Source organism: Taurulus bubalis, assembly GCF_910589615.1.
Source record: "Taurulus bubalis genome assembly, chromosome: 19".
NCBI lineage: Eukaryota > Metazoa > Chordata > Actinopteri > Perciformes > Cottidae > Taurulus > Taurulus bubalis.
In genome coordinates, this window is record NC_136607.1 from 11823445 (window position 1) to 11850108 (window position 26664).

Consider the following 26664-nt stretch of genomic DNA (forward strand, 5'->3'; position numbering starts at 1 on the left):
TTATTTTCAGTTGGCTACGCATGTTTGACTTTGATGAAGTGTGATTGTACCAATTAAAAAGAGCTAATTATATACCAGAAAATATATACCAGAAAAATTTACCTCAATTTTTCGTGAACTCTTCTCAGCCATTCAATCCAGTTAAGCAGAGATGTATTCTATTTTAATTTAGCAGTCATGAAATGAGATTGTATTTTCTCATTTGGGAAATAGTTGTAGTGAATTGCATAAATATGCATTTCTACCCTGAATGTTATTGTATCATTGGCTTTATTTCATGGTCTTCCTTCTCTGCCTGGGACAGTCTGACCTATTTGACCTTGTGAGATAACTCATGGGTCAAACTCCCAAGATGGCTATTATCATAACAAGTGAGTCCATGGTCTGAGGGAATGTTATGCCTTACTTTTGTAATCATATCAAATGTCTCTACACCCTTTTCCGGCTTTAAGTAAAGCACATTGCACACAGGTATGTTAAGAACCGGGATCCTACCAACAACGGTCATGTGAATATGGTTTTAACTGCTTTTATGACAGGATCCAAATTAAAGTGGGCACATTGACTTTGACATAAACATGCATATCAAACAGTCACTGTACTAAAAACCATATGTTTGTCATGACTGAGTAAAATATTATGTCTGACCCACTCCTACCAGACTAATTTAAACAGTGTTTTCTGTACATTTGAAGCTTGCTTGAAAGAAGGTTTGTTCAACTACCAGTATGCGGTACAACAGATCTATCAACAAGGATGTCATGTTATTTGACCTTTTTTCTCTCCAACGTGTCCAGTTTTATCTTAGATTTCAAGAAAACGGATGTATAAATGTATAATGCTGAGCCCAGCTCTGCCTGTACATTATTTTTCCAAAACAGGGCAAAGAGAAATTTCCATTGGAGTAATTTCTATGATGCAAGTCAAAAACTGAAATGTCATGGTAGCATGTATGGAGATCTGGGCAATAGCTATTAGAAACAGCTACTGGATTATATGAAAATATTATGCTGCTGGGTAGGTTGCTGTGTGGCACAGATACCATTTGTTAGAGTGAAACAGCTGTACAAAAATCTATAAAACATTGCATTGGGATAAAACAAAACAAGAAAATTAAGTGATACAATATAATTTGGACTCTGTATTCAACAAAGATCTATATGAACCTGTCCGCTCAAAAATATATCAAATTCGTCATCCAGGCATCCGACTGAAAAGATGTGCTCTATAATTTGAGAAAACTGGGTCTGAACAGTTTATAAACAAGTTTCCCCGCATAATGTCCGTTTTGTACAATTCCAGCAGAGAACAGCTTCTCTTACTTAGAAATAATCGGCGGCTTTCCGTCTCTTGGGAAGTTGCAGCAGATTGTCCGTCAGTGATGTGAGGTCCTGAGAGCTCGGCGTCTTGACTTTGGTTGGTGTTGGCGTTCCTGTGGGGGTGGCTGGGCCACCAAAAGGAGACTTGCAGCCAACTTGATGTGAGGGCGACGGGGTGTAACTTGCTCGTAATGCTTTGTCCGTGTATTTACTAGATGTCCGATTTACAAGCCTCTGCAGGGCGGGGGTGAGGGCTGGGCTCAGACCTTTAGGAGTAAGACTGCAACACAAAAGTTAATATGGTCAGTTATGAATAGTATCAATTCCTTCATAACTGCACTAATAAAAAGGAAACAAGTAGCCGAAAATAATAATAAAAAAAACAAGCTTAACGTTCCCTTTTAACAACAGGAGTTGACAGATGCAGTAAGCTGTTGTTACATGTTGAAGCAAATATAATCAAGAGGGCAGAAATGTCTTTACCTTGCAAGGTTCTCTGTGACCTTTCGCAATGCCTCCTGTTTCTTTGCACGGTTTTTAGCAGCAGCTTCGTTGGCCATCTTTAAACCCAGCCTCTCTCGTCTTCCTGGTTCTGGAATCTTTTAAAAAACACACACACATATGCAATGTCAACATTTTACAACAACAAAACAAAAATCAATCATTAATAAAGAGTTAGCTACCACTGGAGGTTCAGTACCTTAAATGATGGACCATGATTCCTCTCAACAAATGGGCTGTCGGATCCATCCAGGCGAAATGGGGTGCTCTCAATCTCACCCCAAGTCATCAGAGGCGAATCGGTTAGACCTGAGGGGACAGAGACTGCTTTGAGAGATCTACTCCAAGTGCAAGAAGGTTGCTGAATGTAGGAATATACGGCAAACATTTTGATCTGTCTCAGGACTGTTACCAAGACCCACTTACCAGGTGCTGGGGACGGCATACTTTCAAATCCATATCCATTCACTGATGGGGATTCATGTGGAATGAGCTCTTTCCCATCAGGTCCTACTTTACCCTGTTTGAACTGGACAGAAAACATGATACATCAGCTTAATCACTCTTGAAATAACACTTCTATTCAACTGAAAAATAGACTGCCAAGTGTAAAATGTACCTGTGCATTGAGGGCTGCAGCCTGCTGAATCTGGCTTTTGTTGAGGGCTTTGCTGAATGGGTCTACAGCGAAGCGTGTGTTCTTGTGAACTACCTCCCGTGGCTTCTTAAAAAGATTATCATCGTCTTTAACACCTGTAAGTAAAAACACAATACATTTTATTTTTCTCTCTCCGCAAAATGTCATAACTTTACATGCCTCCAATGTGGATTAATGCCACATAAATAAAAGAAGGAAAGTCCATCCAAGTTTTGTCTTACCCTCTGGATAATACATCAAGGCATTCTTCGCTTTGTACTCCCATGTCTCAAGTCCAGCTTTGACACACTCAAGTGCTGCTTTCTCTATGGATGGTAATGCAAGGTTCTCTTCGTGGCGCTGAAAAATATCAGAAGGGTTTATAAATGTTTTCAATATAGCCTAGGCGTGTACCAATACTGTAATAATTGTCTGACTGACAGTTATCAACTGCAAACAAAATCATGCAACCCTCATTACGCTCAAATACTTTAAATCTGAAATAAACATAACATCCACCAATTTGGTCAAAGGGAATGTATTCAAAATCTAATTTTGATAAATGTATAATACTTCTATGACCAGCACAGCTGTAATTCAAACGCATCATTCCTTTGCTTTTTAATTTACAAGTTTAACTCTGCACACACATACCTGTTTGTATTCAGCCTCGGCCTCATATAACCAGGAATGCCTCAGCTTCTCCTTGTCCTCTGCCAGATCCATTATCTGCTCAAATGATGCATTATCCTCACTGGTATTTTTAGCAAGGAAGCGATCCAGAGCGGGCAGCTCTTTCTCCTCCTTGTCATCATCCTTGCCCTCTAGAAAAACAACATCAGAAATAGGGTTCATTTTCTTGTGAGTGTTTGCAATTCCATTCATTAAGAGAATTATGGACTCAACATGATTTTAATAAGTTAATTTGAGAGGTTTTATTGTAGGACACAGATAAAGATAATAATGAAAGACAGAACATGGCCGTGTTATCTGTTCTGCTCACCTTCATCTTAATAAAATAGATTTGTACCTTCTTTATTGCCATGAGTGGAGGAGGGAGACCCCGACCGGCCCACTGGTGTCTCAAAACTTGCTGGTGTCACGTCTTAGATACAAAGAAAAACAAATGGAAGAAATAGCCGCAAAGCTCATTTAGACTGAATATGTAATGATGTAAACACGGTATAAACATGAAAATACATGGGGTCTAATCTATTCACTCTTCATACTACTTACGGGGGGCAGAAGATCGTGGAGTAGTTTTGGTCAAGGACGATCCATATCGGATGGATATCTCCCTCATTCTTCCCAGATCACCAGTTTCCTCCGCATCAAGATAGTCCTTCTGCGCTTGCAATTTAGTCACATCTGGGAAGAAGTCCCTCTGGATGATCTTTTCTAAACTCTGTCGGAAGCAGACAGTTCGGTTTATTTGACTTTGTAAAACAGGAAGATAATGACAGATAATGTTGGTGCAAGAAGAACAATTGTAGAATTTATATGTTTAACGTTAAAGCTCAGGGCAGTCTCAGTTTCACGAGCGTTAAATCTGGTATTTTCATGGACGCTTCCCTGTTGTCTGATGACGACCGAACGCTCCTCCGTCATGTATCTACCTCAATGTACAGCTCTTCGTCGAGGACCTTTCTATGCAGCTTCCCCTTCTCGTTCTCGTCGGGTTGTTGCAGGAGAGCCACAGTCGAGATCGTCACAGGTACGAGAGTCCCAGACAACGCTTTCCTCACGCTGGCGCTGCCCTCCATTGTGGACCCTGTTAGCCTCCGAGGAAAACGGCTTCGCGTCAACGAACAACTGCGACTGAGCTGAAACGGAAGGCGGCTTTTATACTCAATAAACACCGTCTAAGTGTTTAGAAGATTTAGTTAATACCCGGACATATACAACTAAGCGAACGTCACTGGTTGTTACGTTAATAAGTTAGCTTGCTAGCTACCGTCGGCTAACTTCAGAAACTGCGTACAAACAACGCACGACGTAAAGACGACAGTTAATACGTCACCGGAAGTTTACTGCAACTCAGGAAATTTTCAGTTTAAAATAGAAATACATTTCCGGTACAATAATCACATTAATTAGATTATTATTATTATTATTATTATTAATATTAATATTAATATTAATATTATTATTATATTTGAAGGTAGGGATGGGAGATTAATTAAATATATATTGTTTAACTCTTTTCTAAAGAAAACGTTGTGTTCTTAGTGCTCACATAAAAATAAAGTGTTTTACTTTTTTTGTTCTTAGGTCAGATCTAAGGTGTCCACTTCAGAATGCGTTTATATTACAATTTATGCAATAATCTGTGGTTATATTTGACATATATTCAATACATGTTTGCATTACCTTTGGTATATTAACAATAACACAGCTACTAATACAATAGTCTATAGTGAGAAACTTTTTTTTTAACAATAATACTACTGCGATTAAAAAATGATGTATCTACCAAGAAATAGACAGAGTTTCACTCCGATCCCTGTTATCTACCCACCACAGAGTAATTACTAGATATATACTAACCAAACCCCACTAATAATCACCCCCTGACTAATTGATTATTTTCTTACACACCAAACTGCCCGGAGGAGTTTTTGAGCAAAAAGTTAAATATTTGCAAATACAGTGAAATAATTAAGGTCTTTCCTTACGTGTTCGCTGCATGTCAGCTTTTAAATTGATATGACGCCCAACTTAGATATGTTACATAGCGTTTATAAAAAAATGTCCTCCACCTCTCTCAAAATAACTTTATTTGTTCGCAAGGACACTTTTATTCACAACCAGTGCAACTAATAACACATTCCAGATCTTTCAGGATTAGTACTGCAAGTCCTTCGATCTGGCAATCAACCAATCAGATTCACAAATAGGCTACAAAACTGTCACATAATCTGACTGAGAAAAAATGTCTATTTTCTGGAGAATTTTTCTAGCTATTATATAGCCACAATATAGCTATTATAAAGCAATAATATAGCTATTATATAGCAATAAAATCCTTGTATTTATGTAACGCCAGCTCACACGCATACACAGCTCTCTTCTTTTTCAGTGGTGTGGTCATATATACAGTACAACATTTAGCTTTCTGTGTTTCCAACACAAAATGATAGTCTTTTCTGACGCCTCCACTTTGCTCTTCGGTTTTTAAACCAAACCTACCGGTAAAAAAAAGGTCATGTTATTTAGTTATGATTTTTTTTATTCGACACATTGTGTATTTACATTTAACTAAACAACAGCATATAATATAAATGTCAGATTAACTAGAGTTTAGCACAATACGGTATACCAAGCTGAAGCAGTCTGAACTAACCCTATCACTGTGAAAACATGACAAACATGACATTATTCGTTGAGTGGCTGAATGTGTCTTACCTCTACTCTCTCTTCCCTTAAGTGAGTATGCTGTGCTAGTTTCTCCCTTGTGGTAACATCTGGATACTGGTTCTGCAGGAACAGCTCCTCAAGTGTATCCAGCTGCTCCTCTGTGAAAATAGTGCGATGACGCCTGGTCCGCCTCTGCACCTGACCGGGGGACTGCTCCTCCCTGTAAGCGTCTCCTAGCCTGCATGGGTCTGTGAGCATCGCTGGGGGCCACCCATACTGACAGGCTGCAGGGAGGAGATCTGATTTGAGGTTAGGGTGCAACGTAAACGTGTCAACTGAAGTGACTCTTCTCATAAAGAGAATGGGTTTGGTCTTACCTCCATGAATGAAATCAGTCTGGTAAATGTCTCTACCATGGGAGCAGTAGCAGCAGCACATGCAGGTGTGATGAGCAGCCTCTGTTTGGCCGCCGACAGGACTCACTGCCCTCTTTTTTAGTCCAGCGCCACTTGCTCCACATGATTGTCTGTCTCCATTAGTGTTGGGATAATCGCTCAGTATGTTATCAATAGTGAAAGGGAACTTTTGTCTCTCTATCCTGATCACTCCATCCATCTCCAAAGAAACTTCAATAAAACACAAGCTGCGATGATCACAGGATATTGACACGCTTTTCGGCTCTGCGGCTCCTCTGCTTCTCCTCTCTGCACAACGGCGTGTCGGGCCCTTATAGTGAAAATGGGAGGCAAAAAAAAAAGTAAAACTATAATCCCCTTGTGGACCAGACACATAAAACGGTTGAAACTTAATTCCTAACTAATCTGGGCAGTTTTGTGAAGAGGTTAGGGAGGACGGCAGATTCAGTTAATCTTGCCTCATTCCTTTCTCCAAAAGAAATCAGATTTCACTGCATAAAATGAGAAGTGGAGAGCTCCTAAGATCCTTATTGTTGGGGTTTTAGAGAAAAGGGGATTGCTTGGTATTAGAAACCTGGATTTAAAGATAAACGCTTTTTTTGGTGTGGCCAGAGACTTGTGTTTTGCTGAATTTGAGGATTAGCTCTGAAATTTATTTCATAATGTCGCTTTTCTCATTTAGCTTTATCAAAGTGATCTTGTGCAAATTAGTAGATATGTTCAGTAAATGTTTTCAGTAAAGTTCAGGCTGCACTGACAACAACAATGCATACTAATTAAACACAATTTAATTAATGACTCATCTTGCTCATGATGTGTGGTGACACTAATAGATTTGTACGTATCATTACTCAGTACAGACAAAATAAAAATGGTAAGAGTAAATTCAGAATAGGAGTACCTCCATGTGGCTTGTTTTCCCAATCATGCATCATGTGTCTTATCTGTGTGGTGCAGTCTTTCAGCCTCACTTCTCTGACAATGTGCACAGCTGATGTAAAGCTATTACAGGTTAAATTCATCCCCCGTAACAAATCCTGTGATTTCATACAAAGTAATACACCTTTTTTTTCCCAGAGAATTAATGGATTTCCACAATCTGTCTTAAGCTCCTCTTATAAGGGCTTTTGAAAAAAGATAACAATAAACACCATCCCATCCTTTTCACTGGGGTTTAATAGCGTCCGGATTGTTGATGTATAGTTTGCGGAGCATGTGAGATCGCTATCTAGCAGATATTGTGGTCCTCAAAAGAAGCAATTGTATCACATCCACATTGGTTCATACCAGTTCAAAATTCATTACTGGGGATTATAATGATAAAGGTTCATGTTGTTGTTGTAAGAGCAATATTTGGTACAAGAGGTAAAGTAAAGTAAAGCCACAAATGCCCACATGGCTGATACAGTTTTTGTTAATATTTAAAGAGCTGCTTGGATGGCTCTCTTAAATTTAAAGTGATTTTCAGCTGTAAAACTGTGGCGCTTCAGAAATGGTTATACTCAACACCATACGACTTTATAAATTCCCATTACTATGCTACAAACACACAACTCAAAGATGGACAATACTGAGCAGTTTTTTTTAAATTATTTCTACTCACTCCCTTAAACAAAAGTCAACCAAAAACCGCTCAGATAAAGTAAAACGCGAGGCGGAGGCTGACAAAAACCATTGTAATCGCTTCATGCCTTATCTTGATGTGATCCTACATCTGGAAGACAGTAGGCTTATTATTTCTGGAAAACATTACACTGTTATAACTCTTGAATTGCAATAAAAACATAATTGATAACGGACACAAATCAAACGAGTACAATCCAGACACAGCATTACAAATACACCCACACGCTGACTGATGATAAATGAGCAGAGAACCCCACGTGGCATCAGTGAGAAAGCACAGTGTCTCTGTTCTTTTCTGGACCGGAGCCCAAAACCTCCTGGGGAATCGGAGATTGCAGCTGTGAGACCAGGACATGCAGAGGATCAACCTCCCTCTCTGTTTACACCAGACTTGCTTGTGCATGGAAACACAGTAACTGTTGAAGGCTCAGAAAGCGCACATCAGTGATACCTTTGGGGACTTTGGAGGAATCTAGCAAAAAACAAAAACACGAAATTACAGAAACCCCATATCTAATAGCTGCGTTAGTATGAATATTATGTTTCTCTTCTCATTCCTCATTTATTTTTCCTATACAATCTGAAAATGAGCTCTGGGATCTGGTGTGTAATTGTCTGGCTTTAACATCACCTTGTAGGTATGAACTAAGGGCAATATGTTTTGTTTAGTATGTTTATGCTTACAACCTTGAAGGTAGAATAACATTTAACCCTTATGAGTTATGTTCTATTATGTAGAATGTTTGTAGTTAGTTTAAGTCTTTGTTGTTTGCATTAAAATAGCCAACATCACAAAGCTTTACAAATATGTCTATGACCTTTCAGAGGAGACAAGGACCATGACAGTAATCAAAATATTTCAACAATAAAAACATTATATTTTAGAAATGTACTGAGGATTTGTCACGGGTTGACTGAATAGAGGACGCAAACACCGACAACGCTACAAAGTAATGTATTTCTCGAGCAGGGGTATCAACAGGAACATTAACAGAGATCTAAACAGACGAATGGACACTGGCGCAGGAGACAAACAGGGTTTAAATACGTGGGGAAGGTGCAGGTGATTAGACACAAGAGGAAACAATCAGGGACCGGGCAGACAATCACAGGGGCAGGAAGTGAGGGGAAACAGAGAACACGAGAAAGGACTTCAAAATAAAACAGGAAACTAGGAAAAAAAACAATACACGACAAGATTTTAGAAGTACTAAGGTCACAGGACTCATTACGCCAAGAAAGTTTTTAATAGAAACCAAGAACAAGGTTTCTAAATTTTAATTTTTTTATGTGCTTTCTGTACATTTGATTTCCCAACATGAAGGTCAAATTAGGCCTGGACGCTAATCGAGGTGCTAACCCCGGAGTCGGCCGGACTTTTTCTGCTCGTCTCCGAGTCACAACGTTTTTTTCATGTGTGGAGTTTGCCCTTTCTCTCCGTTTTAGGTGGGTTTCCTCCGAGATCTTCGGTTTCCTCCCACAATCAGATACAATTCAATTAAGGTTAATTGGTCCTCGAAAATTGTCACCTAAGGTTCATAATAATGTATATATATTTAGTGTGCATAATAAGTGGATTATAGATATCACCCCCGCCCAAGGTGACATTTTCGAGAGAGAAAAACATTTTATGTATAGAATTTTTTTTAGATTACTTGCCTACAATCCTTCTATTGCCTTGGCTTTTATTTTGACAGACTCATACTTCCAGGTCACCTGCCTCACTTTGCGTCTGTCTTCAAAAGAAAAGTAAAAAGAAGGATTTGCAAAAAACTAAATTGGCTCGTTATTTGAGTTCGGTTCTCTCGTATAAAAAAACATGGTATTTCTGTATATACGTTTTTCGACTAACCATAAAACAAACGATCAGAACTTACACGGACCCTTCAGCTGCAGCAGACTTGTATCTTTAACTTGTTGTATTTATTACCAATACCAAATGTGATGTCATAAGAGGGCGTGTCATTAATGGAAGGTACACCCCCTCCCAGTGGTTGCAGCAGGGACTACAATTCAGCATGACATTGGATGAATGAACTACAATTCCCAGTTAGCAGAGCAGCCAGGCCCAAGACTGCTGCCCAGCTGAAAGGGATGAGCCTGATTACCATGGAGAGAGCTGGTGTGAGGAAGACCAAAGGACAGGAGAAGAAGGAGAGTTTTGATGTTAAAGAACCAAGGAACCAGGAGTAAACTGGAGTATTTATGTTTTGTTTTGTGTAACGACCTTTGGTTGTATTTAAGTTTAACCTTTTGCTAAGAAGCATCTAAATACAGACCTTTGAGTTAAAAAAAACCACTGCTTGTCATCTCGATCTGTGCACCCACGCCTCACCTCGCCTCTCAAGACATCACGCAATAGATTGACGCCTTTACGATAAAAGTTCCTCAATGTGTTTTGTGTGGCTGATATAAGATCGTTTCCTTTCTTGTCAGTAGATCTTGTGATCTGCAGCAGGGCTCTCAGCCCTGAGGCCTCACTGTCTGTATTTATCTCATAAACAAAGACTCCTAAAGGTTCTTTTATTGACAGAAAACAGTAAAAAAAGAAAAAGATCTCACATTAGACTTCTTCTACCACTCTAATGCAGAAAAGGGACAGCTTGTTGAAGGGTCTCATCCTGGTGACCCCCAGAGATGTTCCCTATCCTGTACCCGAGCAGCTAAAGAGGCCGGCACAGAGTCGTGCGCCCCCCTGTGGCAGAAACACGACAATGGCCGCCGTTGAACGGCAGAGCGACACGGCGCGGCAGGCAGCCGCACTCGCGATAACTCGCGTCCGGCAGCAGCTGGGCGGAAAAGGCGGGAGAAGACTGCCGCTTCCGCGTCCGCGTACAGACACAACACTGGGTCAAAATGGACGATAAGTTAATATTGGCCGTATTTAATTACCCTGAGCTGTACAATGTCACTTTGCCGAATTACCGCTGTACGGAAAGTCGGGTAAATGCGTGGAGAAGCATCAGCATCATCCTGGGTCTCCCATGTGAGTATTTGATTGTTTTTTTGTTTATCACAACTTTACAGCCAGTTATTTCCTAGCCGATGTTGTTGTGGACGATTAAACACGCGTAAATAAGGAACCAGTATGTGTGTGTGGGAGTTAGAGATATTTCACATATATCACTCATGCCATTTTAGTTTTGCTTCGGTATCCGCGCGAGGACCGCCGAGTGCAGTAGAGGCAGCCGCGCGCACCGTGCTAGCGGTAGCAGCCGCGGCTCGCACGCTGTAGGCCGCGCTGCACCGGACGGCACGGCCCGGCTCTGTCACTGCGCCGCCGGCCGCGTGTCCAACACGGCGGAGGAGGGAACATGCTCAGCGTCACACAAGCTGCTTTTACCGTGCCGCGGGCTTTTTTTTCTCTTTTTTGTGTGGAATCGCTCGTAAACGCCACGCGCGCCAATAAACTGGAAGCGGCAGCCCGAGATGCATGTCAGAGCCTCCCATGCAAATATAACCAGATACATTGACTCATGGTGGAATAATGACGAGGCAGCATATAACGTGAATTAACTAACGATGACCTCCAGACAAGACCCACATTAAGATAAATCACCTTCCGCCTTTCTTTTTGACTTTATACAGACTTAAAGCCACATTATTTACTGTTGTATCCTATTAACTGCCACTACACTCCCTGGCCCCTGAATCAGGTACAATACACCCATGTACTTTAATACAATCCAACAAACATGTATGCCACATATTCTACACTTTGGAAGATTATATAAAAAAGGCGTTCATTCAACTAAATGATGTGTATAGTTCAGGCTAAAGCAAATAGCACAGCATAAAATCATCAAAAACACAACATTACAATGTTCTAACTGCTCTGTTGGAAGGATTTGCTGCTTTTGTTTCTTTTATTGTATAGTACATTTAATATATTTGGGTTCTTGGCCAAAACAAGCAAACTAAATGTCATTGTGGGCTCCATGAACGTCATTGGCTCATTCTTTATACACGTTATAGACACTTAATTAAGTTAATCAATCAGCAGAATAATTGACAGTTTGATCGATAATGACAATAATTGCATTAATGTTGGGTCTCAAAAAATAAACCAAACAATCGAAGCGCTATTGCATTGATTTGCCTGGTCTATATAACTTAGTTATGAAAGGGTACAGCTATTATTTGGCCCATCCTACTGTGTTTTATTCTAGAACAGCGATGACCATCCACATACCTAAAGACCAAATCTTAAGATCGGTAATTGGCCAACTTAAAAATATTAAGGAAGCCTATATTCTATATCAAACATTTGTTGGGTGAGGAGGGAAGAGGATACTTCTCGCAAGACATTTGTGTGTCTCTGCACGCATCTAACATCTGATCTAACATCTGTGCAATAGACTGCTCATCTGCACAAAATGTTTGAGAATGTAATTTGTTTGAGGGGGGGGGGGCATGTTAATTGTAATTGTTTAAAAAAAAACTAATGTGGTAAATGGTCTCCTTTTGGTTGATGTCCACATCGCTGTCTTTTAATGTTCATTTTCTGTGCATTGCATCTTTATGAGACTTTTTGCTCCTAATGTTTCCATATTTCACCTTTCTAGCCGAGGAGTGTAAAAGAAAATGGAAGAACATGAGAGACCGGTACTTGAAGGAAGTCCGAATGGAGATCAAAAGCAAGAAACAAGGAGAGATCGCGCAAAGCAGATGGAAATATAGGCAACTTATGAACTTTATCGCACCCTTCACTGGATCGAGAAGTGGTCTGGCAGACGTCTGCGGTAACAACGACGACGACCACGATAATCCTGATAACGAATCCGGCAGTGCCGAGGGAGAAACCACAGAGGCGGTCAAGACGCCGCAGTCCGCCACGAAGGTCCCTGCGAGTCAACCTGACGTCAAGCCCCAGATATCGTTTGTGGCACAGATCCCTTCAATGTCTCAAGACGCACAGATGACCCCGCTGGCTGTTCTGGCTAAAATGCCCTCGAGCTCGCAGATCGCCCCCATCAGCAAAACTGGAAGAAAACGGCGCCTGATGCAAGAGTCGCTTTCACTGGCTTCTTCTCCCAGCACAGCATCTCCCACAAAGTGGCTGGTCAAAGACAATGGCACCTCATTGCCCAACAGGGCACGGGACGAGGACGAACTGTTCCTTCTGAGCTTTGTCCCCGCTCTGAAGCGACTTGCGCCACAGAAAAGGTGCGAGACAAAAATAAAGATCCAACAGATTATGTATGAAGCGGAGTTCAACGTTGCACAGCCTAGATCTCAAGAGAAACGGACGGCAACGCGGGACTAGGCCAAACAGACTATTTGTATATTTTGTGCTTTATAAAAACCTCTTTCACAAAATATCTGTCTTTCTTTTTTTACAGCCACCATGGTTGAGTTTGAAGTACTTTTTTTTTTTTTTATAAATGGGGCATTTTAACAATAAAGAATAACTAAACATACTACTATTGAGCAAGTTTCTGAGTTTTTTCACACACCACTGTAGTTTGGTGTGTCTTGATTTGCATATTTAGAGTAGTAAGAAAACAAAACCCTAACATATTTACACATTAATAGGACAACAGACGGACTATGTTTAACATCTTTATTTACATAGCTTTACTGTTCAATAAAGTGAATTCACATTTAGATAAGTGGTTTCATGTTGAAACAATCTAATCCAATCTTCCTTCAAGTCATTATTCAGAAAATAATCTATATTATTTTTTTACATTTAATTACAGTGACAACTGAGCAAAAAAAAAAAGTCTTTGAAATTGCAAAAGGAACACCGTTTCATAAATCAATCTTTCAACTGCTTACATACATCAACACATTCATTTGTTTTACCTCAACTGAAATAAAGGGACAATGCTCAACATTATTTTTGATTCCACAAAATGTGTTTGATTTGGGTAAATTTGGACGATCATGTGTCAATTTGTAAGACTGGGTAGCTGGATTAAAAACTAAATTCTTAGTAAATTAGTGATCAGAGAGACAAAATGGAGGAGGCACATGCTAGTATTCAGACCATAACTCAGGATTCTTTGAAACAGTTAAAAAAATTATGAATATAGGCTAAAAGGAAATTACCTTAACGTGGGTTTGGAAATGTGAATGAACATCCAAATTGAGGATCACAGGTGGTCTTATTTAGCTTTGCAGAGTATGTCTGTAAATTCGATGATAGTACCAAAACAATACTCTGAGAGAATACAGAGAATGATCTCTTCCAATTTCTCTGACCTGAACGTCCTGTAGGAATCTGATCAAAAACAACAGAGACAAACATGTTGTAAGAGCAGCATGAAGTTTGAAGCACCAGCTGGTGGAGTTGAGGTGACGGAAATATAACGTGTCTTTTTTTTAATAAAGCAACTGTGTTGATTAATTAAAACGTTAGGCATCCACGTTTATGTGGTTCACCTTGAAAGTTGTTATTTCAGGATAAACATATATCTTGATTTTGGAAAACCGGCTTCTTTCAACTCACACATGGCTTTGTCTCAAGAAAAATTTGAAAGAAATCAAGTTACCAGAAAGGAAGTAGAATCTCATTGGTGCAAATCGGGATAATGTGCCACAATGTTGCATCTCTGTCAAATGATTTGTAGTTGTCCCAAGAAGTTGTCTTTATCTTCATTCATGCAATCAGCAGCCAAAACATAATCACCAGAGCGACAAACAGGAAGAGTCGAGACAGAAACTGTTCGTCCGTGTGTTGTGGTGTCCCAGGGGCTGCTGTTTAGGAGATTGTTCAACAGAGGTTATTTAATATATTGTTGGTAAAAGACAGTCATCATGGTGAAATGTGTCAAACTAAAATACCTGGAGGTGGTCTGCCGTCGTTGATGTTAAAAGCCGTCGCAAAAATGCCAAATGGAAAGGCACCAATTCCAAATGACATTTGGAAACCCCCATCTCCGAAGCCGAACCCTTGAAAGCCCTGTGTAACATGCATTTCATCATTAACACAAAGACGTGTGTGTCAGTGACATGTGACGCAACAGCCAGTGAAATTTGTGATCATTCTCAAGAGACGTCGCTACACCTCAGCGCTCAGCATCTAATAAACCCCATAGGGAAATGTTCTTCTGTTAATGGATAAAACACCTTTGCTCTGCAGCACCTACATCATCCTATGTAATGCTTTCATCATGAATGCAAGAAGCTGACACGGAAAACTACACAAAGCTGTCAAAGATGTTTGGAATCAAGAAAGTACTGACCTGGCACAAAGCCATGCTATCAAATACTTTTTGCATTACTATTTAAGTATACTTGAGCAAAGTACTTACACCACGGTTTTCTGGCTCAGGCCTTTGTCCTTGTGGTCGAGGAGGGGTTCTTTCTCTAGAAAACAAAACCACATATTGTGAAAGGCACTAGCACAATGATTTGCACTGTTTATGCATTCATAACAGTTTTTACAAATGTAGTTTAAGTTTAATATTATGTGTATTGTGATTACATTACATTTAGAGACACTTTGAACTGACACAAAAGCACCCACCTGGGATCTTGTTGACCTGTGCTTCCTCGCCCATATAAGGGGATTACTTTGTCTCGGCTGATGCCCGCTTTACATACTGGACACACTTGTCTGTTGGGTCTGGTCTCCAACCACTGCATGAAGACAAAAAGATACTTAGGACCTGACTGTTTGCATCAGTTAAAAACTCTTAACAATGCTTGTCATTTGAAAATAGTGAAGGGGAGAAAAAAAAGTTGGGTTTAGCTTACCTGATGCAAGCAAGGCCAACTGGTTGTGAGGAGGTGCAAAGTAACATGGAAGTTGACAGGGAAAAGGTTTAATTAGTAAAAACATTGTCCAAGAACAATCCGGCTGTGCAAAATATACATTTACTGGAAAGAAAAATGGCACCCATGTATCCTGTGTTCACGAATGAAAACAATGCACTAGTTAAGTTGAGGGTGGAAAACAAAAAAGGAACAATGGCTTCTTGTCAAGTGGATTTAACTTTTCTTTTTGAAAATAACCAACTAAATTAGCTCTTTCACCACTTACATCAGACCAGATGCTAAAGCCCTGACTTGTCCTAAATGGAAAGAGTACAGTAAGCGCTGTATGTGAAGGGATGCACTGGGCTACAGAGGCTGGAGCGTGTATATGTAATATAGATAGATGTCAAAATCTAAACATGTCTGCTTACAGTTACTCTACACTTGTATTTACAGACCACCCTTTCTTAACATTAACAATATGAATGTATCCCCAACTTCAAGTGGCCTAGTGATCAAAGATAAGTAGAACACGTGAATGAATTAAATTATTGCAATAACTGTAATCAAACATTGATTATAGAGAATCACTCACACCCCTGGTGGGTAGACCTGATTAATGCCTTGACTGGGTTGGATCATAATGCTGACCTGTGACCAGGAGTCACAAACAGCTGGTTCTCACCAGAAGAGGTGTCCACACAGGCTGATCACTGCGTCCTTAGCGGTGTCCAGACAGATATTACACTCGAAAGTGCTGTCCTGGTTGCCCGCGTCGGCCGGAGTCGAGCTGCTGGATCCGGGACTCGGGTTCTCAGTGGCCGCAGTAGAGCCCGGGGCCGGAGGGGGGGCCGCAGTAGCCATTTAAAAATAGATCCACTCAACAAGAGGTGAGAGGGTGGGGGGCACCCAGCGCGTCACAATAAGTACATAGGGAGGCCCCGTGGATCGGGGTGTATCGCTAACAAAGAGGAGACGATGAGAGACGGAGCTTATCACAAATAATGATTAAGCAGAAGCGGAATCCGCTGCTAGCTCACGCGAGCTCCCATCGAGAGACGAGGCTGCTACGGAGTTGCTAACGTTAGCAAGCGAATAAACTGACAGTTTGACTGTCAGACAGATGAACCGAATACAAAGTGACGAATGGCAAATACACAATTGTTAATCCAAAGAGTCGTTCCGACCGTGATTGTCTAACTGAAAATCAAAACTTGTAGCGAGAAGTTGCGAGATATCCGTGGCTCGGTTGCATCACACATCCGCAGCTCCGCGTTAACACCGGTAGTGCATCCTGGGGGAAGACGGGGGGCGTGGCCTCAATAGTGCTGTGGGTTTATGTTGCCCTCAGTACGGCCTATCGGGTGCCCACGACAAAGGGATCCACCAATCAGGCATCAGTATTTATTAAACGTTTTAATCTATGAACGAGCTACTTCGTTCACATATATTTGTTTTCCCATTTTAGTCTAGACATTTCCCAAGAGCATGTTTAATATATTTAATTTGCTTATAAAACAAGTAGAACAATAAAATACACCAGGAGCCTCCTGTTTGCTAGTATAGGGCTATATTTAATCAAAAGGAAAGTTGTACATTGACAGAACAGAATAAAGTTACAACATCACATACATCATTCATTTGTTTACTTTCATGTGAACATTTTAATATGCATCAATTACTAATTTCACGATTAGGAATCCAGGTATTTGTTTATTCCAGTGTTGGAATGTTGTTGATTTAAAAGAGAGCACATAGGTGTTGAGAGATGTCTCACTGTTTTAGTTCACAGTCTCCGAACAACCAAATTACAATATATTGTAAAAGATTAATTCAATTTAATTTAAAATAGCCTACTTTAATTGTCCTGCAACAGGGAATTTGAAGCAAGCTGGTTTGCAAACATAACAATATACAAGCAATTCATTCACACTCATAAAAACAATCTCATAAATATGGCTAACCAACACAGTCCAAAGGACAAAACGTGATCATTGTGTTGTGCAAATTTAATACTGTGTAAAAAACAAGGAGATTATATCATCATTATGTATAAATCATTGACACATGAATAAACAGAACACAGGTAAAACATGCCATGACATATCATTTTGTCCATATCAGCCTGCTCTATAATCATGTTCTGTCCTGTGAAACACTCCTTGTCATTGATGACAAAGATTTATACTTGATTTTAGATAATATCCATTGACTTAGACTTTGAGTGATTGAGACCGCCTGTCCGGATTTCCTCCGCCATTGCCTCCTCTATCCTTGATGTCAAAGACCGCTTTAGGGTTTGTTTAAAGTCATTACCAATGAACGCATAGAGAAAAGGTGATATTAAACTGTTTGCTGCAGCCAGGGTGGTTCCCACCTTAAGGCCAGCTTGAAGTACTTCCAGGCTGTGGTTCTTCAAGTCTGACTCCAAAAGAACAAAGATATGATAGGGGACCCAGCACAAGAAAAATGTCAAGATGAGCACCACCATTACTTTGTAAGGCTTTGTTGACTTGATGGTCAAACTTCTCAGCTTCACACAGAGCACCGAACTGCAGAACACAATCATTAGGAAAGGAATCAGGAATCCGCAGATGAATCGAGTCAGGACCACGGCTTTGTGTCTGGAATGGTCCCTGTAACTGGTGTAGCACTGAGTGACTGAGCCGTGGACTATGGTTTGTCTGAAGATCAGCGAGGGCAACGTTAGGAGTGCAGAAAGGACCCACATGAGGACGACAACTCCATATGCTTTCCGCACTGTCCGTTGGTTATGTGACCACACAGGAAAAGAAATAATCATACAGCGATCAGCGCTGATCAGAACCAACAGAAACACACGGCTGTACATGTTCAGAAAGAGGGCAGAGGAGGTGAGCTTGCACAAAACCAGTCCGAACGGCCAGTGGGAGGTGATCATGTAGAATACTTCCAGGGGCAAAAAGCCACAGAACAAAAAGTCTGAAAAGGCCAGACTAATGTACCAGGTGGTGATGACGGTTCTTTTCATTTTCCATCCACAAATCCATATCACTAGTGCATTTCCTCCAAGGCCAATAGTCAATATAATGATATTGACTGCTACCAAAACGTGAGACAAAGAAGACTGTGAACTTTTGAAATTCAGTTGTTCAGTTGTGATGTTGTTGTTCTCCGTTGCATTGTCTGGAGTGTAATCCTCATATTCAACATAATCCATATCCCTGCTGGTTATTTTTCCTGAAATATGTGGAACGATATCTTTATTTACAAATATTTACATATAGATGATCACAATAGTTCACAATTGTTATCAAGATAACATACTTTATATATATAAAAAATGTACTCACGTTATGTCTCGACGCAGAATAAATCGCTAAAGTGCTGGCTTCTCTTCTTCCTGGATGCAACTTCTCACTTCTGTTTCCCGGGCAGTGTTACTGACGTAAGCAAAATCTGAATTGGCATGTCATGGAACAAGTGAGAATCTGCTGTCCTCCCATTTACCAAAAAATATATTTGAATTATTTCGGGTGAGACCTTTTTCAGCTGTTTAAGTGGTCCCAGAGGTCAAAACAACCACAGCAAATTATAATGAATATCTGAAGTCTTACAGCAGTGTGTTGCAATATCACAAAGGAGATCCCCTTTACACAACCACACCAAGAGACAAAACCACTAGCTGACATCCCTTAACCAAGGGAGTGCCTCCACCAGTTTAACAGAAGTGTTTGCATAACGTATACGTCAAGGCGTTTACATTGTGTGTTGTAACTCAAAGATAATATTTTTTCAACTATAGATCTCTATTATGAAAAATAAATTCTCCATCACTCCATCATGAAAATCTCACATGATCAAACATACCCATATATAAAATCACAATTACAAGTCAATCACAAATGTATATTATATGGTAGTGATCACTTAGCCCATAAAATATAGCAGACGTCTGTTCCCTGCCTGTTTTTTTTGATAATTTGTGACGAGAAACATCTCTGTCTCACTTAAGAAAGAATATTATACATATCTACTAATAATAGCAATGCACATCTTTTATCTTTAATAGCAGCATATTAACAGAAGATGATCGACTATTTTAGGTGATTAAAAAAGCCAACAACACATGGCAGGAAGAGAGAGAAAGTGTTGCCTTGCACGTTTTAGATCTTAAATAAAATATGTATGTCACATTTTACGTTGGCAGTGTTGTTGTACTTATAGTTCCCTAAAAATCATAAGATGCAGTTATGTAACAGAAGAAAAGCAGAAGAGTACTGAGCAAAAGTATAATACCACAATTTAGCTGGTACAAAATGACAAGTAAAAGTACTGCATTCTCAGTTTGATCTAAAATATTGAATTATTAACGCTATAATAACAGTATTGAAAGTAAAGGTACTTGTAATGCAGAATGGCCTACTTTGTAATCTGAATATCATAATGCAGTATTGTTATGTAATTATATGCCTTCTGCTTTAATTTGAAGACTTTAAAATCACAGCAGTGACAAGTAGCATTGGCTACATTACAGTACATTGACCAAGTACTGTGCAAGTACAAGTAAAATGTTCAGGTATTTGTACAGGGCCTACCTCAATATTTTTACTGTAAGACGTCACCCTCTGGGTGGGCAATTAGCTATTAGCTAATTAGCTAATTAGCTATTTTTTACTTAGCAATTTATCGCAAAAATAATTGATTGCAGCCCGACTAGAAATAAAAAAAATGTTCTACTTGGTATAATGATGGTTCACCATGGGGGGTAACTACATAAGAAAAATAGCTTTACCCTCCACTGTTTTGCGTAAACTGGACATGCGCAGATGTGGTTGTTTTCGCCCCTCCCTTCAAGTGACGTATTGGTCTCGTGACTTCACTATATCTTCCCCTCTACGATCCAACTGCGCCATTCCCCTTGACTGTCAACATGGCGAGTACCGTAGCTCGCAAGTGTCTCAGTCCTCTGGCTTTCATCACCAGGAGGCTCTCTGCTCCTGAGTTCATGACCCAGTGCTGCTACCACGAGAAGGTAAAACCATTTTAGTCCGTTACAGCGTCACTAAAGGACGGTTAACAGGCGACCCTGTTGCATGGTAACCCCAGGGTCACGGCGTGCTAGCTGCTGTTGGGCTAATGTTTACAAATATTACCATTAGCTTGAGCTACTTCTAGCTTAATACGAGTATCAGGAGTAGGTGAGACTGGTCACACTGCTCAGGTTAATTAATTAGATGCAGCTGGTTAACCATGTCGCTAGTTTTCTATATGGTTGTCTATACAAATATCCACATGTTACATCACTCTGGTGTCATAACTGGTTAAACATCGCAAACCGTCACCATCAGCGTTAGTTAACGTCATTTGTTTCATGCCTGCTGGTCAGTAAATTGAAGACGTCACTAATCTGCCCCTCAGGGTGACCATCGCCACAGCTTTAATACTTGAATCACATCCGATTAATTAGTGTGCTGGAAACCTGTACATGTTCTGTTGTATACATTCATAAAATTGTATCTTCATCTTAAAGCAACATCTTTAGTCACATGTTGAGTTTAATGTTGTGTTATCATTTGATACCGCATGCAATGTTGCATGCAGATGCAATCGGATGCAATTCTACATTCAAGTCAAGTTGGTTTATGCTGGTAAAGAGAATCGCTCTTAATGTTTGAATGATATATAATTTTCCTATTTTGGCTGTGAGGTAACTGACTGTAAATCTGACATCCCATCTAGGGAGAAAGTTGTGTATTTGCTATCCTAAAGATGTAAGTTACACAAATGTTCTTTAACAAGCTGTAAGATCATGGAGATGTCTTTTAACTAATTGTATTCTAAACCACAGAATTAGTTAAAGATCAAAAATATGTGTATGACTAACTTTTGAGAACAAACAAACATACTATAATTCCAAATATGTGTATTAAATATAGTCCTTATTGGATGTGTTGTGATGCAAGTACAGCCACTTCATGTTTAAGTCAGAATGACTCAGCAGGAACACGGGGGAGGAGGGCTGGGATGCAGGAGTTGATTTAGTTGACAATGAAATCCTGTCCTAATCTGTTTATTTTAATGTCTCTTACGTAACGGTGAATACTTGTAGTTGTATAACCGTGATGCTCAAGACTCTTTTTCTGATTGTTGCCTCCCAAAATGCTATTGTTTTACTTCATCACATTTTTTCCAGGATGGTGGAATACTCAACAACTTTCTAAAACCCACTTTGACCCATTGTTTTCTTTCCTAACATAGTATTTCCTTTATTTACTCTCTGAAGGTGGTGGATCATTATGAGAACCCGAGAAATGTCGGCACGTTGGACAAAAGCTCCAAGAATGTTGGAACTGGTTTAGTGGGCGCTCCAGCCTGTGGCGACGTAATGAAGCTCCAGGTATGTTTGTCACTAAGCACAGATGGATTACACCATTTTTATACACACAGCCATTTAGACTGAATCATAATAACTAAGTTAAAAGTAGTTATAATTCAGCATTGCTATGAAGAATTCTCCTGTTAATTTACAGTAGCAGAAATGTTTTATTTGACTCCAGTGGTTATATTTAGAGTCATTTCCTTTGAGTAAAACTTTGATTTTGTCAGATTGAGGTGGACGACATGGGGAAGATTGTGGATGCCAAGTTCAAAACCTTTGGCTGCGGCTCTGCTATTGCCTCCAGCTCTTTGGCCACTGAGTGGGTGAAGGGCAAATCGGTGAGTTAACGCACCACAGATACTTCTTTCTCTGCATCTTCGAGTGTCATGTATTGCTTTTCCTATTCTTATTCATGCTGCTCTGCTCATATTTGATAATTTACCGGAACGGTTTTGTGGTTCCAATAGCTTTGTGCTTTTCTCTCCAGGTGGACGAAGCTTTGCAAATAAGGAACACTGACATTGCCAAAGAGCTCTGTCTTCCACCGGTTAAACTTCACTGCTCCAGTAAGTTATTAGGGATTTAAAAATAAATAAAAAATGATCTTCTTCCTTTCCAAACTGCTTGACACTTGTATGTATGTATGTATGTATGTATGTATGTATGTATGTATGTATGTATGTATGTATGTATGTATGTATGTATGTATGTATGTATGTATGTATGTATGTATATTTAATGGATTGAATTGTTCCTCATCAGTGCTGGCAGAGGATGCTATCAAGGCTGCCCTGTCTGACTATCGCTTCAAGCAACGAGATGACCAGCAGGAGGCAGTCAAAGCCAGCACATAAACAGAGCACTCACTCTGAGCTGGCTGCCACTGTTTGCATCCTGCTGTCAAGAGGAGATGTAACAGAAATCCAGAATCCTCACTTTCCTGCAGTATTGAAGAGGCACACCTAGTATGTTGATGACTAGTACACCATCGTAATCGTCATCCCTCTGTAGCAGTGTCGCACCAGGCGTTCTATATTAGTCTGTGGTCCTCTAACCCTGCATAATGTGTCTTCTTAGCCTGTCATGTAAACGCACAATAAGCACTGTTTGGGCTGTTGGTACAAAGGTGAGCCTTATTTTTGAGATTGTGTTATATTTTAAGATTTTGTGCTTGGGGAGTGTTTAGTTTGAAGGTGATGGAGACAGGGATTATCCTAGCTGCACCCTAAGCACTGACCTTTGCATATGCAATTAAACAAATTGGCTTGAAACAATGAAAGGGTCCACTGGTTTTAAGTGTAATTTATATGATTAGTTAATAATGCTTTGTTGACGGTATGCAATAAAAGCATCTTGAAACCACATCTATTTTCTCAGGCTGTAGTTTTCTATACTTTACTAATCTTGAACATGCAAACACTGATCTGTAAAACATGGGACCACACAATGTTTACTGAAGGGACCTCTATGCAGGACTGTTGAAGGAATTAGATGTACACTGATCAAGATGTCAACATGGAAAACCTCCCATAACAAGAAATGTGTTTTCGACCAGATGTTAATGAGGTTACTCAAGACAGCTTTATAATATTGTATGAAAGATGTATCCAGTCGGTGCGAAGCAACAGGTTGCTGCATGCATTTCCCTGCACTGAATATAAACATAACATTGCTTTAAAAAAAAAGCACCCAGGATTGGAATTTATCAACCATTTTACATTTCCCTTGATGCATCTTTGAAAAGATTTGCTGGACAAATTGCTACTCATGGATTAAAAGCGTGAACAAATGCATTCAGGTCAGTGATCAGAAAGTTAGAATGCAGTTTTCTCTCCTGCGATCAGCTGAAGTGTAGCAGAGTCATTGTGAATATGCATAGAGGTGGGCCGCAGACTCCTGCCAATTAAAGGTTCCTGTGAATCATCTTCCTCTGGAGGATTCAGCTCAAGGCTTCCTGCTGCTGCAGCTGCTTCACTGTCGGATAGCCCACATGGATCCTTTCCCTGAGGGAGACTTGGAAGCTGTTGATCCAGGATGCTGCCATCTGGATGAGAGCTGTCCTCAGGACTGTGGTCTGCTACTTTCTGACTGGGATCCCTTCCCTCTGCAGCGTCAACACATTTATTTGGTGTGCGCAGCCTCTTGGCGGCCCTCATAATGTCTGCCTGCAGCTGCTTGTGAGAGTCCACTGGCTCACTCTCCTGCTCAGGAGCGGGTTTTTCTGGCACTTCATTAAAGAGTTTAGCACCTCCGGTTTTGTCCCTGTGGTCCACATACATTTTTGAGGGGAAAGAGGAAGGGTAGTAGGCATTGACTTTGCGCCTGCGGGTCATGATAATTGCCCCACAGATGAGAAGGAAGACAAGAAGGATGAAAGAACCTGCAACAAGGATAAGAAGCATGTTCTCCTCCAGAAAGTCCACAACTCGATTCAGAAAGTCCGTTTCCACATGGGTGGGGCCAACAGGTGTGGTTTGGTACTCAGAGGGAGGGTTGCTGGTGGGCAGAGAGGAAGTTAAGATGATATCTTCCTCATCTGTACTTCCTTCTATAACACTGTAGAATGATAGAGGTGTGGCAAAGCTGCTGCTGATGCAAAACACCACACACAGACCAGTCAGCTGAAGGCCCATCGGTAGCATGGTTTCCCCTCAAGATCTGCAAATGACAGTCAGTAACTGAAACGTCAGTGTGTGAAGACAGTTTCTTAAGAAGCAATGAGCCATGGGGTGAAAATATGCATCAACTGCATCAAACCACCAGTGTTTTATACTGTATTTATTTCTGCAGCACATCAACAGAGTTTCTTCAAATTCCCTTGATTTTAGCAAAACAGAAATCATGTTTGTCATCAGTCTTTGCTGATTCGCCAAAAAGTTAAATACATTGGGTTTATCCCAGCTCGGTCTGATCTTTTTACTCATTCAGATTAAATGACACTGGTACTGGTAGATATTTATAAAAATCAATACAAAATCTGCATATATATCACAAGGTGTATATTTTTAAATTTGGGGGAACTGGCCCTGCAACACAGCTTTAATTATTTATTTGGATCACAATCAGCTCACTGCTCAGTCTGTGTGGACTGGCAGCAGCTCTCACACTTTTATTCTCATTCTGCTCCATCTGTGTGCAAGCTGGGCAACATGAGCCTCTGCTCTCATCTGGAAAAAGGGGGTCGGGATATTTTTTTCCCTTCAGAATTAATCACACACTTACTCCAGACCAAATATACATGGCCACACATGCCTGTGCACATGTGCGTGTAACGCCAAGGTCATATGCACACGCATGCACACATGGAATTAATCTTCACTTGGATCATCTCTTAAATTACAAAAATGCAAAAAAGTGCTATGACCTAGATTCTATCTTAGGTCCACTGTAATGTCTAAAACTAACTTTTTAGTTGCCGTGGTCTCAGGCTACTTCCTCAGGCGCGATTCTGCTCTGAAGGCATCATGATGCCGTCACATCACCCTCTTAAAAATCAACATGTGAAGTAACATTAAAAACCCCCAAATGCCTTATGAGGGCGCAACATTCAAAGGAAAAACTCTGAAATGTCCAAATATTTTACTCACCATCCACTGCGGCAGAAGTAGTGTCTCTGTGAGAGTTTCCTCTGATAGAGGATGTGTTGAACCAGTCTGAAAAAAGTGAACTGAGAGTTGCAAATTCTCTGTGAGCCACACTACTTCTGCAGTTTCAGATTTCAGGCTGGAGGTCTGTCTGGATAGTGTAAGAAATGTTGTTCACCAGGAGGACAAATCCCTCCTTCTGCCTCTCCACTGTTCTCCTCCCCCTTCAGCTTCCTAGAGACTGTCTGAGGGCTCCGGCCTGCACACAGATTGTTCTTGTTAGGTAGGAGTCTTTAATGTGCTGTGGGGGCAGGGACCCTCTCCTCCAATGTCCTGCATGGCTACATGGATATGCAAGGCTAAGACAACACTGGCGGAATGAACAAAAACAACTTTACGACAATAAAACATCACAGACAATCCCTCAAACGTCATCATCTGCAACATGTGTTCTCTTTTAAAATATCTCTCTAGGATTTCTGCAGAAAGAGCCTCTGATTGACAGTCTGGCCTTCTCATCAACCTCAGCCGCTGACACTGATGCCTAACAGCAGGCCTGCTGGGACAGAGAGAGAGTCAGAGAGTGGCAGCTTGTGAGAGTGACCAGCTATACAGGAAGAGGTTAATGTTTCCTGTGCAGACAAAACACCCGTAGCAGTCAGAAGGGGAATTTTAGGCAATTAAACTCACGGCGTGTGTGACCACTTTAGGGTGAGAGTGTGACTGCGTACGAGTGAGCCCGACAAGTGATTGTGTATATGCGCAAAAGGCATTTTTGGCAACTCTACTGTGTTTGTGATCAGTCAAGACAAGTCTAACTGTATATGGTCATCAGGAGAATGAAATGAAGTCCTGCTTCTCCAGGTTTACATTTGTCTCAGCTCTGTTGATAGTCACCAGTGTCCGTTTCAGTGGCACATAGCTCATCGTGAGCCTAATAAGCATTCAGGGCTCTGTTTTCTTTTCACAGGAAGGGAAGTGAATATGAAATCCAGTCCTTTTATAAAGCCTGTCATGAATAAGGGAACTGACTTAGTCCACAGAGTGCTCAGTTTTATTGTGACGGTTTAGCATTTAGAGACACATAAGGACATTGAACACCTTTAGCAAAATAGAAACAGAGCTGTCTTGTGTTGAACATTTGCAGCACAAAGTTTAT

The 26664-nt window shown here is 40.5% G+C and overlaps 6 protein-coding genes across 6 annotated transcripts; 1 reads left to right on the forward strand and 5 right to left on the reverse strand.

Moving 5' to 3' along the window:
* Positions 1-503: 503 nt before the first annotated feature.
* ess2 (ess-2 splicing factor homolog) lies at positions 504-4264 on the reverse strand. Its single transcript, XM_079235695.1, has 10 exons — positions 4074-4264; positions 3694-3862; positions 3488-3562; positions 3112-3281; positions 2700-2817; positions 2440-2573; positions 2247-2349; positions 2020-2129; positions 1803-1918; positions 504-1599 (listed from the first exon to the last, which is right to left on the reverse strand). The coding sequence occupies exons 1-10, from the start codon at positions 4218-4220 to the stop codon at positions 1323-1325; spliced, it is 1419 nt and encodes a 472-aa protein (XP_079091821.1). The 5' UTR covers positions 4221-4264; the 3' UTR covers positions 504-1322.
* Positions 4265-5564: 1300 nt separating this feature from the next.
* Positions 5565-6429, reverse strand: LOC306751397 (homeobox protein goosecoid-2; the record flags this gene model as incomplete). Its single annotated transcript, XM_079234963.1, has 3 exons — positions 5565-5642; positions 5863-6098; positions 6192-6429. 3 exons carry the CDS (start codon positions 6427-6429, stop codon positions 5565-5567), a joined length of 552 nt encoding a protein of 183 aa, XP_079091089.1.
* A 4283-nt stretch (positions 6430-10712) lies between these two features.
* Positions 10713-13207, forward strand: LOC306751930 (uncharacterized protein; the record flags this gene model as incomplete). The annotated part of the gene is made up of 2 exons (XM_079235593.1): positions 10713-10842; positions 12422-13207. The coding sequence occupies 2 exons, from the start codon at positions 10713-10715 to the stop codon at positions 13120-13122; spliced, it is 831 nt and encodes a 276-aa protein (XP_079091719.1). The 3' UTR covers positions 13123-13207.
* A 198-nt stretch (positions 13208-13405) lies between these two features.
* Positions 13406-16424, reverse strand: rnf185 (ring finger protein 185; the record flags this gene model as incomplete). The annotated part of the gene is made up of 6 exons (XM_079234924.1): positions 13406-14558; positions 14646-14763; positions 15116-15170; positions 15331-15443; positions 15561-15579; positions 16246-16424. The coding sequence occupies 6 exons, from the start codon at positions 16422-16424 to the stop codon at positions 14461-14463; spliced, it is 582 nt and encodes a 193-aa protein (XP_079091050.1). The 3' UTR covers positions 13406-14460.
* Positions 16425-17638: 1214 nt separating this feature from the next.
* Positions 17639-18759, reverse strand: LOC306751534 (chemerin-like receptor 1; the record flags this gene model as incomplete). Its single annotated transcript, XM_079235120.1, has 1 exon — positions 17639-18759. The coding sequence occupies one exon, from the start codon at positions 18757-18759 to the stop codon at positions 17755-17757; it is 1005 nt and encodes a 334-aa protein (XP_079091246.1). The 3' UTR covers positions 17639-17754.
* Positions 18760-23416: 4657 nt separating this feature from the next.
* On the reverse strand, positions 23417-25628 carry tmem119b (transmembrane protein 119b). Its single transcript, XM_079235528.1, has 2 exons — positions 25509-25628; positions 23417-24579 (listed from the first exon to the last, which is right to left on the reverse strand). The coding sequence occupies exon 2, from the start codon at positions 24561-24563 to the stop codon at positions 23736-23738; it is 828 nt and encodes a 275-aa protein (XP_079091654.1). The 5' UTR covers positions 24564-24579; positions 25509-25628; the 3' UTR covers positions 23417-23735.
* Positions 25629-26664: the final 1036 nt, after the last annotated feature.